The sequence below is a fragment of the Myotis yumanensis genome, unplaced genomic scaffold, assembly GCF_028538775.1.
Source record: "Myotis yumanensis isolate MYYU_CA2020_CCGP unplaced genomic scaffold, mMyoYum1.0.hap1 SCAF_14, whole genome shotgun sequence".
In the NCBI taxonomy this organism is placed as follows: Eukaryota; Metazoa; Chordata; class Mammalia; order Chiroptera; family Vespertilionidae; genus Myotis; species Myotis yumanensis.
This window is the reverse complement of record NW_027223765.1, coordinates 18566733-18583263: the sequence shown is the minus strand read 5'-3', so window position 1 is coordinate 18583263 and position 16531 is coordinate 18566733. Positions and strand designations below refer to the sequence as shown.

General features: G+C 40.5%; 1 protein-coding gene across 1 annotated transcript in view; it reads left to right on the top strand.

Moving 5' to 3' along the window:
* Nucleotides 1-13891, top strand: part of UBE2E2 (ubiquitin conjugating enzyme E2 E2) — a 248633-nt gene extending 234742 nt beyond the window's left edge. Inside the window, exon 6 of the mRNA XM_070433331.1 lies at nucleotides 13071-13891. Coding sequence (XP_070289432.1) covers nucleotides 13071-13168 — 98 coding nt within the window. The 3' untranslated portion in view covers nucleotides 13169-13891. The remainder of the gene's footprint in view (nucleotides 1-13070) is intronic.
* The last annotated feature ends 2640 nt before the right edge of the window (nucleotides 13892-16531 follow it).

Here is a 16531-nt window from a genome sequence, read left to right as displayed (position 1 = left end):
ATGACCATGTAGGCTGCCCAACTTCTTGTCAGGAGTTATTGCTCATGAGGCTATTAAGAGGGAAACCAGTTCGTATTGAGGCATTATTTTAATGTCAACACTTAACACTTAGTGAGCATCAAGAGTTTTTGTTTTTGAACAATGAGTTCACACTAGTCTATGTTATAGTGTTCTCTCACTTTAACATGTTTGCTTCTTTGAAAATTTCTATTTCCTTCACTAATAGTAAGAACTAAAGAGGAGGACAGGACTTTAAAATAGTCTCTGTTGTAGAAAAAAGTTTAATTAAGGGTATTGAAAAGTAATTTAATGGGTAAAAAACATCTGAAACATAAGTTATTGGCAAAAATGTATCTGTATTCATAATTGGCCTTTGCCACTGAGGATCTGGGGGTGGGGTGAGGGGAATAGAAGGTTTTGAGAGAGGGACCTTGGACCTTGCATGGCCAGGTTTATGTCCTTAGAGACTAAAAAGCTTAGTTCATCTGAGAGTGGAGAGCATGAAGACAGGGAGACTTTCAGAAAGGTGTTTTGATGGTCTGGGTAAGAGTGACAGAGCCCATAAAGAGGAAGAAGAGCAGAAGGGCCTAGGACTGTTTGGGAGTCAGAATCCCCAGGACTGGTTTCCTAACCTGTGACAGCGTCACTAGGAACTGTGTGAGCCTGACTGTGCCTGGTCCCCCACAAAGGTCCAAGCCAGTTGAGGTGAACAAGAAGGATGCATTTCAAGACCAGTGCATATTGTTTAGTCAGTTCATGGTACCTGGTCGGTTAACGGTCCTGTCAGCCCACTAAGCCATCTCCCATTTTCTGCTAGCAGAAAAAATGGAAAACAAGGTTCATAATTTACCACCTAGGACATATTAGAATTTATTTGGACATGGTTCTTCACCTATAGCAGAAGGATATAGGAAGAGTTCGAATCCTAGAAATAGATCTGCCCACGTTGCTGAAGCAGTAGTATATGGACCAAGTATGGTGTGGCGAATCATGTTGCCCAAGAGGTTCAAACAACAGTAGGTTCAAGTTTAGGTGTGATGTCTGAACTAAAACAGGAAACTACCAAATATATACTAAATATAGCAATCTTTATAAATTATAAGGATTGAAACCTACAAGCACTAAAAGAAGGTAGCAGTGAAGCTTGAAGACAAAACAAGACATCACTTTTAGAAAATCGCTCATATTCTCTTCTTTAGCAGATATAGCTCAATATTAAACCACAAAAAAATTGGCACTGGGGCTGCCCAAATGCTTTTCATCTCAAGTCAGTGACTAAGAGAGCTGCTGATCCTACACTATAATGTCATTTAGGCGTGAGCATGGGAAGGAGGAAGGATGTTCAGCCCGGGAACCTGATACCACCTACAAACTAAATTCCATCCCTGACCAGTGGGTCTCATGACTCATTAATTCATTTGTTAAACACTTACTGAATGTCCATCCACAGTCCACAGACACTGCTGGTTTTGCGATGCCCTCAAAGGGGAGAGTCAGCAGGCAGAGTGCTCAGTGCCCTCCTCAGTGACAGTCAGGTTCATCAGAGGATTCAGCAACAACCCTTTCGGAAGAGAGGATAAGAGCAAGGCCTCAACCCAAATCAAAGCCCACACCTTCAGTGGAAAGTCATTCTCAGCATGGAAAGCATCCTTATGACTCACCAGGCAGCCTCACCACAGACTTTCAGCACCAGAGGCAGCAGAGTGATCTAGTAAACTGAAACCACTGAGATTCTTGTCCAGCTCTGGCTCTGACCTGGGTATTTATATCTCTGGACTTAAGTCCAGATTGAGAGTGTGGACATGTGTGATATCTAAGGCATGACTGCTGTACGCACCTCCACTCTCAAAACCATCTCCTGTCCCACTCCTAGCTACTGAATAGGGGTGTGGGCAAAAAAGACTATTTGAGGGAAAAATTAATAAATTAGATAGCAATTTGTAGTGGATGGACTACATTTGAGAACTGTAAATATATTTTTTTTTAAGAAAAGGTGTGCATTACAAACAAGTCCTGTTAGATTATTGTTGTCATTTTTATTTCAATCAGGGCTGGAGGTACAAGGAAGAGAATCAGGATAATTTCTGGTCTCATAGCCAGACACCATGAGAAAAATACTCCAATAAGAGAATTATTTTCCATAGTTGGCAGGAACAAATGTTAGTAGAGAATGCCTTATATTTAAAAAACGAAACAAAAACCTGGATTCCTGGTCAGTGTAGGCCAATGGGGCATAAACTATTCTCTCTTTAAAATCTGGCGTCATTAGATAACGTGTAGGTTAGGATGTGGAGAATTGGAACCCTCACACATTGCTAGTGGGGATATAAACAGGTGCAGCCTCTTTGGACAGCACTTTGGCAGTTCCTCTAATGGTGAAGCATGGTTACCATATGATCAAGCAACTCCACTCCTAAGTATATATACCCAAGAGGAGTGAAAACATGTTCATGCAAAACTTGTACACAAATGTTTCTAGCAGCATTACTCATAATAGCCAGAAAGAGAAAACAAACCACATGTCACCAACTGATGAGTGGATTAACATTATGTGGTATATTCATACTATAAAATATTATTTGGCAAAAAAAAAAAAAAAAGCGGGGGGGGGGGGGCGTGGTGCGGATGAAGGCCCTAGCTAGTTTTGCTCAGTGGATAGAGCGTCGGCCTGTGGACTGAAGAGTCCCGGGTTTGATTCCAGTCAAGGGCATATGTCTGGATTGTGGGCTTGATCCCCTGTGTGAGGCATGTAGGAGGCAGCCAATCAATGATTCTCTTTCATCATTGATGTTTCTATCTCTCTCTCCCTCTCCCTTCCTCTCTAAAATCAATAAATATATTTAAAGAGGCGGGGGGGGGGGGAGGTGCTAGCTGGTTTTGCTCAGTGGATAGAGCGTTGGCGTGCGGACTGAAGGGCCCCGGGTTCAATTCCGGTCAAGGGCACATGCCCTGATTGCGGGCTCAACCCCGGGTGGGGGGTCTGCAGGAGGCAGCCGATCAATGATTCTCTCTCATCATTGATGTTTCTATCTTTCCCTTCCTCTCCCTTCCTTTCTGAACTCAATAAAAATATATTTTAAAAAATAAAAAATTAAAAGGGGGGATGAAGTACTGATGCATGCTACACCATGGGTGAGCCTTGAAAACATTGTGTGAAAGAAGCCAGTTGCAAAAGACCACATGTTATATGGGTCCATTTATGTGAAATGTCCAGAATAGACAAATATATAGAGACAGAAAACAAATAAGTAAATTTCTGGATACCAAGGGATGGAGAATTTGGAGAGCTGAAGAGTAACTACTAATAGGTGCAAGGTTTCTTTTAGGGATGATGAAAACATTCCAAAATGGATTGTGCAAATGGTTACATAACTGTGAATGTACAAAAACCACTGAAGTGTATGCATTGAATAGGTAAATCGTATGGTTTATGAATTATATCTCAATAGAGCTGCTTTTATTATTTTTTTAATATATTTTTATTGATTTTAGAAAGGGAGAGAGAGAAACATCTGTGATGGGAGAGAATCATTGATCGGCTGCCTCCTGCACACCCCACACTGGGGATTGAGCCTGCAACCTGGGTATGTGCCCTGACCTGGAATCGAACCTTGACCTCCTGGTTCATAGATTTGTAGATTGATGCTCACCCACTGAGCCACATCAGCTGGGCAAACCTGCTTTTAAAAAATTATCTAGTTTTGATGTCTTGGCATCTTTGATGCTTTCCTACTTCCTGCAGCCACAGCTTTTTCCAGTGGTATTTTGGGGAAAGTAACCTGTGACTCTTTGGTATCTCAAGTCCTCCAGTGTAAGGATATTTTCTAAATTCATTAGGAATTATTGCTTAACTAAGCCTAGAACCGAAATTCAATAGCTTCTCAGTAGGAATGCACCATCTGTGCTCTTGTTTAGATGAATCTATTCTAACATCACTTTATGTTTAAAAACACATTGATTTAATGTACATAGCACTGCTATGTAGGTTTATAGGATGAGTTTTTAAGTTTTAAAAATAATTGATCAACAGTATAGGTTATAGCCAGTGTATTTTTATTGTTTATTGAGTGATCTCGACTCAGGAGGCATTAATATGGAATGGTTTTCATTTTCTCCAGTCACTGCCTTAGGCCATGTTTTGTTGAATCTTGCTTTTTCTGTCTCTTAACAATATTTAGCAGATCTCATAGCATTCAGGCCACTTTCAGTTAGTAGAAGATCAGTGTGCTCCATTTTTAAACTCCTGTCTTATACCTGATTTTAGTCTAATTTCCTTATAGTAGGGGCTTGATACTGGATGAGAACTGAGTTCCTTCACCTAATTCCCCCTGCCATCCATGCCTTCTGGGTGACGGGTGTCAAAATGCTGCTTCATATTGGCGAATGTGGAGAGTTCCCTTTCCAGTTCCCTGATGTGGGAGACACAACCTCCTTGACTAACCCCTTCCCCAGTGCTATACTAGTAAAATGCTTAATACTGTCTGGGGCAGGTATGGCGTGGTGATATGTGAATATGTACATAAATTTATTATACGTGTTTCTGATGTGTAGTACCCAAATAAAACATATAATACTCTAATGCAACTCCCACATAGCCAATTAATTGTCCCAGAAGACTTTCAATGATTTTTGCTAAGACTTATATGTATCCATCTTATTGTTGCCCCAGAAAAATTAGTGTGGTTTTAACATGAATGTTGGGTGATATTTTCATTTAAATTAAGAACTAAGACAAAAGTGAAACAAAGAAGAAAAATGTTGGAACTTCACTTGTTGGTCAATGTCATAAGCAAATTCTTTGCTGAATAAGATAATAGTTCCAAATACTGGAAGAATATATTCTTCAATTTTTATGCTATTCAAAATGTAAAAACTCTCGACATGATACATTTTTTTAGTTTAATCTGCTCTAATAGCATTTTTCCATCACTTTCTTAACTGTAGGCAACAAAAATAAATCAAATCCTAATTTGTAGCATTTGCCAATTCCAGCTACATACATGACGTTACTGAATGCATAATTGGGCCAAGATGAAGGGTAGCACGCTGTTTTTTTCTACCATGCAGATAATAGCAGTAAAATAATTAAGGAATGAAGTTTAAGTATTTGTTACCTTTTTATAAAATATTTCACTGTAACTTTATATAACTAAATTTTAATAATGGCTGTGTTTAAATTCCTAAAAATTTAAAAATTGGCTAACCAGCTGGCTCAAGAACACTGCTGCCCCTCACACAGGATGCTCCTAAGCCTTGTAGCTACTGGGGTCCCCTCCCCTGGAAGCTGCCTTCCTGATAGGACACTGAAGAGATAGCAGGATAGACTGCTTCTTTGGTGTGTGTGTCTGTCTGTCTCTCTCTCTCTCTCTCTTTCTCTTCCTCTCTTCCTCCCTCCCTCCCTCTCAGTGTCAAGGGGTAAATCAGCAGGTCAGCTGTCTGAGCAGCTCATATCTGGTTTAAGTCTCCAGCCAGGGAGTCTCTCAGTGCCCTTCTCACATCGCTTGGAGAAAGAAAGGTTCTTCTCGCCCGGTTTTAGTGTTGTTGGGAGGAGAGAAGACAGGGAAGCTGCACCCCACACACCACACTCCCGGGTGGGAACTCTCTATTCCCACAAAGCTTTCTCCCCTTTTCCATGTCTTAGAACAGGCATCTGGGGCTGTCAGAGCCAGCTCATCTTTTCTTAATAAGTCTTGAGGAGGTATTAATGTCTTTTTAGAATTGGAGGTACTTGATACCTCTTTTTAGCATCACCAGTTATTAATTCTTGAGTAACAGCATATCTTGCTCGACTTGTATGCAGTTTTATTTAGCACTCTCAAATTTAAACCTAGTTTCATAATATCCATCATTTGGTTTAAATCATAGACATGATAACTTTCTCCCTAAATTACTTTGTTTATATATGTACACACTCATACATATATAACGTATTTTGCATATATTATGTATGTACTATATATGTGTGTGTGTTTGTATGTGTCTTTTCAGGGTACTTAATCTTTCTGGTTTGGATTAGGCCTATAATTAGAAGTCAGGTTTCCCTACATTCCAAAATGTAAAAACCTTAACTTTGTCCTACTCATTTCATTTTTAATTAGTAGACCCAGAGGAATTCAGATCTTCTAAGTCTTGATAATGTTCTTCAAGGAGGCATGAGATTCCTGTAACCCTGGGGTGAAATAGCTTTAATTGCTCCAAGTCTTAATTAACCTCATCAAGATTAGGATTCTCCAAATAAAATTATAGTGAACGAAAGGAAATGGGAAGAGCAAGAACTTACCCTACCAGATATCAAAACAAACTATAAAACTATAGTGAGAAAAACAGGAGGAATACAATGCAAAAGACAAATTAACCTATTGAAAGAATATCAAGTGAAGAATCAAGTCCAGATATGTATAAGAACCTTGTGTATGATAAAGCTAACATTGCACATAAAAGCTACTATATGTAACTATAGAGGAATATTTCTAAAATACTAGCTTGGATGGAGAGGGCCTTTATAAATAAGCATGACACCAAACCAGAAAATATAATAAATCCCTCCCTCCTACTCTCTCTGAAAAAAGCAATGGAAAAATGACCTCAGGCCCTAGCCGGTTTGGCTCAGTGGATAGAGCATCATACTGGGGACTGAAGCGTCCCAGCTTTGATTCTGGTCAAGGGCACATGCCTGGGTTGTAGGCTCAATCCCCAGTGCGGGGTGTGCGGGAGGCAGCCGATCAATGATTCTCCCTTATCATTGATGTTTCCATCTCTCCCTCCCTCTCTCTTCCTCTCTGAAATCAATAAAAATATATTATTTTTAAATGACCTCAGGTGAAGATTAACCAAAAAAAATGTTTTTTAAATCAATGAACAGCCTAAGGCAAGGATGAATGTTCCCATAATAAAGTGATCTGAGATACAAGAATAGATACAAAATTTTAAGAATTTAAGTAATATAACTATTAAAGCTGATACATTTTTAAAGTTATCATTATGATACAGCAGTGTGACTTCTCAGCACTACCAGCTGCTAGGTGGCTCCTTTGCACAACACATTAAAAATATTTACTAGTAAATAGATGTCTTCAGCCCTAGCCAGTTTGGCTCAGTGGATAGAGCACTGGCCTGCAGACTGAAAGGTCTTGGGTTCAGTTCCGGTCAAGGGCACATGCCTGGGTTGCGTGTTTGAGCCCCAGTGTGGGGCATGCAGGAGGCAGCCAATCACTGATTCTCTCTCATCATTGATGTTTCTCTCTCTCTCCCTCTCCCTTCCTCTCTGAAATCAATAAAAATATATTAAATACATTTCTTCACCTGATGAAAAGCATGAAATACCAATGTGGATTCCTCTTAATGGAGATTTTGCTATCAGATCAATAAGCCTTCCTTCTTCTCTAATGGTATCAAAGATGAAGACTTACCTCCTCCTCTGCTCGGCCAGCATAGCTCAGTGGTTGAGCGTCGACCTATGAACTAGGAGGCCATGGTTCAATTCCTGGTCAGGGAACATGCCTGGTTGCGGGCTCAATTCTAAGTGGGGGGAGTGCAAGAGGCAGCCAATCAATGATTCTCTCTCATCATTGATGTTTCTATCTCTTTCTCCCTCTCCCTTCCTCTCTGAAATCAATAAAAATATATTTAAAAATAAACTACCCATTAAAAAAAAAATGAAAGCCCTAGCTGGTTTGGCTCAGTGGACAGTGTGTCAGCCTGTGGACTGAAGGGTCCCAGGTTTGATTCGAGTCAAGGGCACATGCCTGGGTTGCAGCCTGGATCCCCATTAGGGGATGTGCAGGAGGCAGCTGATCAATGAATCTCTCTCATCATTGATGTTTCTATCTCTCTCTCCCTCTCCCTTCTTCTCTAAAATCAATAAAAATATATTTTTTAAAAAAGACTTACTTCCTCAACTCCTGGACTTAAAGATTTGGCTGATGGTGACATTACAGTGTCATTAAAGCATTTCCACCAACTGCAACTGTGGGCAGTGCTTAAAGAAAATGCTTTTTGAATAAGAAGCTGGCATAAGATTTTTGCCCTTATATTTTGATTTCTAATATTGTTACATTAATTTGCTGCTTCACACAATCATTGGATGTGCTGCTTTCTCTACCAGTAGCCATTAGTTATTACCAAGTCCTTTTCTGTTAGTATCTGCATGGACAGACTCTTCATGGAGGCTGAGCCAGAGCTACAGTTTAAGCAGTGGCCTTGGACGCTGGCCAGCAGAGCCTGTGGACCTTGGCAATGTGGGCATGCGCATGTTTCCCAAGCTTGAGGTGAGCAGTGTAGGCAAGTTGATTGAGCTTTTGGCTGCTGCCCTCTGGGATCTTGGCCTTGACTTCCTTCGACTTTTCCTGGCCCTTGATAACCTGGACATGTGCGCTAATGGTCTTGGCAGAAATTGTAGGAGACTTAAGTATCCATTTTCACTGATGAACTTTCTGGATTTCTTTAGTAAAAAGGAGGAAGATTGATTGGTGATAACCTCAAAGATTGATTATGACTGGGGAAAGTAGTAGTAATCTAGAATCCCAAAATGATGGGAAATTTTTCCTTCTTAAGAAGAAATTGTGAAAGGAATAAGGTCGATTAATATGTTTAGAGACTATTATTTCATATAATATGTCTGTAGCCATGAAATATGAAATCTCATAACAAGAGTCCACCTTACTTAGATTTATAATTATAAAAACACTACACAAAAAAGCTTCTTACTCCATTAAATTCACTGTGATAGTTATTGGGTGCACATATATTGCATAGTTTCAGTTGTTATCTGCAGTCTTAACTTTCTTCCATTCAGTAAAAAATTTTAGCATGAAGAACTATTTGATTAATAACACATGGTTTTTAAATACCTTCATTTTGTACTTTTATTTGTTCATTTATACTTCAAACGATGTAAGAGTTGCATAAATTTGCCAAGTGCACAATAGTGTTCTTCACAGCAGGATTTATAAAGCAAAACAATTGGGAGAGAACCCAAATGTCTAAATAGGAAATTGGTTATTAATTCAGATAAATATTAAAATGATGAGCTAGAACTGTAATGATTGATATAAAGTTATTTACCATATAGCATTTTTTTAATCAAAAGATTACAAAAGCAAACTATAAGGTAATCTTTATTAAATTGTATATTTAGAAAAGAAGTCTAGGAAGATATATCAAAATGTTAACAATACTTTTTTTTTTTTAATCAGGAAAAGAGTAAAATTAAAGAAAGAAGGTAAAGGGTGCATTCTGGAATCTCCAGAAACCTAAATTACTTTTTTTTTCTTTGATTTTTTAAAAAATGTTGATTCTGTCTGGATAGAGAGCTCATGACCAAGTAGGATTTATCCCAGGGATGCAAGGATGCAATATCCGCAAATCAATAAACGTGATACATCACATAAACAAATTGAAAGAAAAAAAACACATAGTCATATCAATTGATGCAGAAAAAGCATTTGACAAAATCCAACACCCATTTTTTTTTAATATATTTTATTGAATTTTTACAGAGAGAAAGGGAGAGGGATAGAGAGTTAGAAACATCGATGAGAGAGAGAAACATCGATCAGCTGCCTCCTTTACACCCCCCACCAGGGACGTGCCCGCAACCAAGGTACATGCCCTTGACCGGAATCGAACCTGTGACCCTTTAGTCCGCAGGCCGACACTCTATCCTCGGAGCCAACCCAGCCAGGGCCAACACCCATTTTTGATAAAAACTCTCAGCAAGGTGGGAATAGAAGGATCATACCTCAACATAATAAAAGCCATATATGACAAACCCACAGCCAACATCATACTCAATGGACAAAAACTAACACCATTTCCCCTAAGAACAGGAACAAGACAGGGATGCCCACTCTCACCACTCCTGTTCGACATAGTACTGGAAGTATTAGCCATTGCAATTAGATAAGAAGAAGAAATAAAAGGCATCCAAATTGGAAAAGAAGTAAAACTGTCCTTATTCGCAGAGACATGATATTGTACATAAAAAACCCTAAAGACTCCATCAAAAAACTATTAGACTTAATAAATGAATTTGGCAATGTAGCAGGATACAAAATTAATGCCAAGAAATCTATGGCATTTCTATACACCAATAGTGAACTTACAGAAAGAGAGACTAAAAAAGCAATCCCATTTACTATCGCACCAAAAAAATTAAGATACCTAGGAATAAACTTAACTAAAGAGGTAAAAGACCTCTACTCAGAAAACTACAGGACGTTGAAAAAAGAGATAGAGGAAGACATAAACAGATAAAAGAACATACCATGTTCATGGATTGGTAGAATCAACATCATTAAAATGTCCATACTTCCCAAAGCAATCTATAAATTCAACGCACTTCCCATTAAAATACCAATAACATATTTCACAGACCTAGAACGAACTCTCCAAAAATTCATCTGGAATAAGAAAAGACCCCGAATAGCTGCAGCGATCCTGAGAAAGAAGAACAAAGTAGGTGGGATCTCAATACCAGATATCAAGGTGTATTACAAAGCCACTGTTCTCAAAACTGCCTGGTAGTGGCACAAGAACAGACATATAGATCAATGGAATAGAATAGAGAGCCCAGAAATCGGCCCTAACCAATATGCTCAATTAATATTTGACAAAGGAGGCAAGAACACACAATGGAGTCAAGACAGTCTCTTCAATAAATGGTGTTGGGAAAATTGGACAGATACATGCAAAAAAATGAAACTAGACCACCAACTTACACCATACACAAAAATAAACTCAAAATGGATAAAGGACTTAAATGTAAGATGGGAAACCATAAAAATACTAGAGGTATCCAAAGACAACAAAATCTCAGACATATGCCGAAGCAATTTCTTCACAGACACAGCTCCTAGGGCATTGGAAACTAAAGAGAAAATAAACAAATGGGACTACATCAAAATAAAATCTTCTGCACAGCAAAAGAAACCATCAACAAAACAACAAGAAAGCCCACTGCATGGGAGAACATATTTGCCAATGTTATCACCGATAAAGGACTTACTCTCCAACATTTATAGGGAACTCATACAACTTAACAAAAGGAAGATAAACAATCCAATCAAAAAATGGGCAAAGGATCTAAATAGACACCTTTCAAAAGAGGACATTCACAAAGCCAAGAGACATATGAAAACATGTTCAAAGTCACTAATCATCCGAGAGATGCAAATCCAAACGACAATGAGGTACCATCTCACACCTGTCAGAATGGCTATCATCAACAAATCAACAAACGACGAGTGCTGGAGAGGATGTGGAGGAAAAAGGAACACTCGTGCACTGCTGGTGGGAATGCAGACTGGTGCAGCCACTATGGAAGACAGTATGGAGTTTCCTCAAAAAGTTAAAAATGGAACTCCCATTTGACCCAGTGATCCCACTTCTAGGAATATATACCAAGAAACCAGAAACACCAATCAGAAAGGATATATGCACCCCTATGTTCATAGCATCACAATTTACCATAGTTAAGATCTGGAAACAGCCTAAGTGCCCATCAGCAGATGAATGGATTAGAAAACAGTGGTACATCCACACAATGGAATACTATGCTGCTGTAAAAGAGAAGGAACTCTTACCATTTGCCACAGCATGGATGGAACTGGAGAGCATTATGCTAAGTGAAATAAGCCAGTCAATGAAAGAAAAATACCACATGATCTCACTCATTTATGGATAATTAAGACCATTATAAACTGATGAACAAAAATAAATACAGAGGCAGAGCAACATCGAACAGACTGTCAAACTACAGCGGGAAGGCCAGGGAGGGTTGGGTGGGGTGGGGTGGGTAAGATCAACTGAAGGACTTGTATGCATGTATATAAGCATAACCAATGGACACAAGACACTGGGGAGTATGGGAGGCTAGGGGAAGGTCAAGGGGAGAAAAAAAAAAGGAGACATATATAATACTCTTTGTAATACTTTAAGCAATAAAACAATTAAAATATATATATAAAAGAAAATAAAAGAATCCTGTAGTTTAGGGCCCTGCTCCACCCCTTGCTCTGCCCTGGGCAAGTGACTTACCCTCCTTGTGCTTCCACCCCTCCTGTGTCAGCTCCCTTGGGGTTTTATAGAGTTAATATGCTACAGTGTTAGGATGGGGTCAAGCAGTGAGTGTTAGCTAGTATTAACACTCCGGTGTGGGGTGAATTTCCCGCCAAAATATAAGATGGCGCGGGCAATTATTTAGGTTTCCCGCGCAAAATCAGGGATTTTTATGATACCTATTACCCCAATGGGTATGAAACGGTTCGCATACGCAGGTAGGTATCTTTGTGAACGGCAAACAAACAAATATTTGGTAATACGCAGTTACAATCGGCCCGAGTTTACACGTTTCCCGCACTCCACCGCAAATCTATGAACCGAGTTAAGACGGCTCCCGCGGAGTACGCGCAATTCACGCGAGCCGACTTAACTCGTTTCCCCCACTCCAAGTGTTAACATCTATCAGTATTTTTGTAGTAAAGAGCTGTGTGGATTTTGGTATTCCCGTATTTGGAGGAAGAAGTGGACTGTCTACACACACACACACACACACACACACACACACACACACACATTGGGCCTCACTGGCTCCTTCAGTGCAGGTGGCCAGGGGCATAAGTGCTGCCACCGCCAGGGTTGGAACCTCAGGGAAAGAAGCTGCCAAGGTATCCAAACCTTCCAAGAGTGATCTCACCAAGGTCCCTGGAGTTTCCTCTTCACAGCCCACCTGTGTTTTCTCAGTGAAACATCCACTTGAAATCAAGAGGAAGAGGAGGGTGAGAACCACGTGGTAGGGACAGGGAGAGAATTAGACTTGTACAGAAATGTGATAAGAGGTATCGGTGAAAGCACAGGTAGGTGATTCTTGGAGCGGCCGGTGTGCATTGTGGTCTGTCAGTGGCAGGTCATTTGCAGGTCACTGTTCCAGGCGAGAGCAGCAGCTGCTCGGCTCCTCCCTGCTGACCCCCACCACACCCCCACCTCCTACCCCAGACACTCCTCCTCTTCCCCGACTTAGAAAGTGGAAGAGGTGCTGCTACTTACTGACCCTGCCTCTTCTTCCTTTCCAGCTGACCCTCTGGTAGGCAGCATTGCCACGCAGTACATGACCAACAGAGCGGAGCACGACCGGATGGCCAGACAGTGGACCAAGCGGTATGCCACATAGGGCCTGCGCTGCCGCCTGCCGGACCTGTGCAAGCACATTCACCAAGTGCATCAATAGCCCCACCCACCCCTCCGGACCTCGGTTCTTATTTTCTTATTTTTATTAAACTTTGAACCATGTCATCCTTCCCCCTTCTCCCTCTTTCCTCTTCCTGCTTTTCCTTTGCTTTTCCTCCCTCCACCCCATCTCCTTCCTCCAGTTGTGTTCCCTTTTTAATTTCTGTTAACTTGAAAGGTTTCGGTTCTTTTTCCCACCTCCTCGTGGATGGGAACTTTGTTTTCAGTGCAAACAATGTTGGATCTGTAATAGTAAGAGCTTTCTTACAAAGCTTTGTATTACTGTGTGCTTTTGTTTTTTGTTGTTGTTCGTTTTATTTTGATTTTCGGGAAAACACGAATTCAGAATTATATCTTGTTTCTACTTAAATGTAGTGCTTAGGGTTAATTTTTTGTACTGAAGTCTTTATTGGTGGGTGCATGCTACTGGGAACAAGTTTTTGTACAAAAGCTTCAATCAGAATCACTGTGCATTACTGAGACTCTGTTTATCACTAGCCTTCTGTCCCCCACGCAGAAGACTATTGGATTGAACAAAATAATAAGTATTTTGATTTACTTAAAGTGCTTGTAAATTTCTTAGGGACCTGCCACTTTGGACTGTGGATCAGTTGATGTACACTTGTATTATTAAAGCACTCAATAAATCACTGTGGCTGATAAACGCTCTCGTGGTAGCCTGGCATCTGCTTTGTCTCCTGGTGACCCGCGCAGCCCCACACGCAGCCAGGCTTATCTAATCCAATTACAGGTTCAAGTGTACTTTTCATCTCACACCCCTAATATTTCTTTGTAATTGAGTCGCTCAGCATGTGGAATTTCTCTAGCTGTCAATAGCCTGATGATTTTATGGTTGTTTCTGATCACTATCGCTTTACATATTGGCTGGGCATTACTTTCTCATGGACATCCTTTCTGTTAAAACCTTCTTTACCCAAGAATTAAAATATGTGACTCCAAAAATAGCTTTCTAGTGAGAGGGGAAGTCAGAGCTGATCATTGTGTTTTACCACTTTTGAACTTATTTATCTCTCTTTTTTTCTCGTAAGATTCTTACAGTGATTGCCCTTGCATTTTGGTTCTTTTTTTCTCTCCGTAACTCTAGTGAAAGAAGTAAACTCAACTATATCAGTCACGGTCAGCACATTCAATGATCAGAGTATGTATGGCTTTGACCTTCAGGCTATTTTAGGCATGCAGCTATAGGAGGCAGAGGAAACGTGTGTGGTGCGGTTTGATACTCAGCGTTCTTTGTGTTACAAGCCTTGCGGAAACTCCTGCTTCTACTAATTACAGTGACAAGCCCACCTACAGCTTGGTCTCACATCAGGAGCATCTTTAGTGCTAAATAGTAAGATTTACAAATTAAGTCATTCACCCTAAATAGTTCCAATTTAGATTTTAATATCTTTACCTGAAGCACTTTAAAAACTGATTCAAAACATGCAGTTTTTGTTCCTTTTTAGTGGTAAAAAGAAATCCTAAAGGAAATATTTTAATATTGAAAATGTTACTTTTAAACCAGAGTATGTAGAGATAATTTTTTTTCTTTTTAACAAAATTACCAGTAATTTCATTTGAAACATTTTCCAAATGTTATGACCAAATACTATTTAACTTTTCAAACCAATTATTGCTAATTATAGTATTTTGTAGCTTCGTTACATAAAATGTTGGCAGATCATTGACTAAGGCAGGACCACTGGCCATTGAGAAAGTAGTTTGAAATGATATTTTTAGATCTTAAATCGTTCAGTCCTGGCCAGTGTGGCTCAGCTGATTGAGTATTGTCCCAGGCCGCAAGTGGTCTCAGGTTCAGTTCCCAGTCAGGGCCCTTGCCCGGGTTGTGGGCTCCATTGCAGTAGGGGTCGTGCAGGAGGCAGCTGATTGATGTAATCTCTCTCTCCATCTCCTTTCCTCTCTCTCTAAAATCAATAAAAACGTATTTTTAAAAATTAAATAATTCAGAAAGTTGCAGGCTTAATTTATCATAAAACAACAAATAAATCGAACATTCTTCATGTGTTTTTCTACAGGAAACCATTGAAGATAGCAAATGCAGAAGTAGTCCATCTTTTCTTATTCCAGCATTAGAGAGGAGACCTAGAAGGTCATCCTGGATTAATGGTTGGGAATTAGGAAGAAAGGAAGTATTTATTCAAAATGTACTGTATACCTGGCCATAAGTTACTTAATAAAACCTTAGCCTAGCCCTTTAGCTATAGGTGGCTGCCATAATCGAAACATTTGTATATTCCCCAAAAATTCATGTTGAAATCCTAATCTCCAAGGTGATGGTGTTAGAAGGTGGGGCTTTGGGGATGTGATTAGTCCATGAGGGCAGAGCCCTTATGATTGGGATCGGTGCTCTTAGAAAAGGGATCCCAGAGGGCTCCCTACCCCTTCCACCACATGAAGATGCGGTGAGAAGTTGGCAGTCTGCAACCAGGAAGAAGGCCTTTACCAGAACACAACCATGCCGCATGGATCTTGGACTTGAGCCTCCAGAACTGTGAGAAATAAATTGCTGTTGTTTGTAAGCCACCTCGTCTGTGGTATTTTGTTACAGTAGCTTGTGAAGACAGTGGCCCTCAGTCATGCACAGCTAACAAGTACCAAAGTGAGATTCCCAGCCATGCACAGGACCCCAGAGCCCTTGCCATCAGCTGCAAAACCATATACACCTTCCTTCTAACTACGAGGTGACACTGTGAAAATACCCCGGCCTAGTTCAATCTCAGAGTCTGCACTTTAAGCCACATCAGACCTGGAATCTCTGGGAGTTGACGCCTGCAAAGAGGCTCAAGGCAGCTTGGCCTCTGAAGATCTCCATAGTCGCCATGCATTTCCTCACGTCCACGCTCCCCCTGGGCAGCGGACTGGTTCCCCGAGCCTGAAGCATTCCTTCTCCATCAGGCACCTTTCGCGCTCATCCCACCATGCGCACTGGTAACGTGGGTTAGGGTGACCAACTTGTCCCTGTTTGCTGGGACTTTCCCCGTGTTAAAACAGCAAGTCCCATGTCCCAGGAAGCCCCTCAGACTGGGACAAACCAGGACTATAGGACATGTGAGCTTTCTTACTAAAACTAAATTTCCATGGAAGGTCTCAGGCATCGCACTGGCCCAGTTTGGCCCATAGAAATGTTTTACCTAAACAGTGTCTCACTTGCTGTACGGTTGTCCTTTTAGAAGAGATGTGTCTACAGCTGGAAGAATTCCATCACTCTCCGTGGCTTTCACAGCCAGCCAGCCTCAACCCCTTTTCTGGTTCTGCAGGCATGTGAGCTATTTAATCACTGCATCCT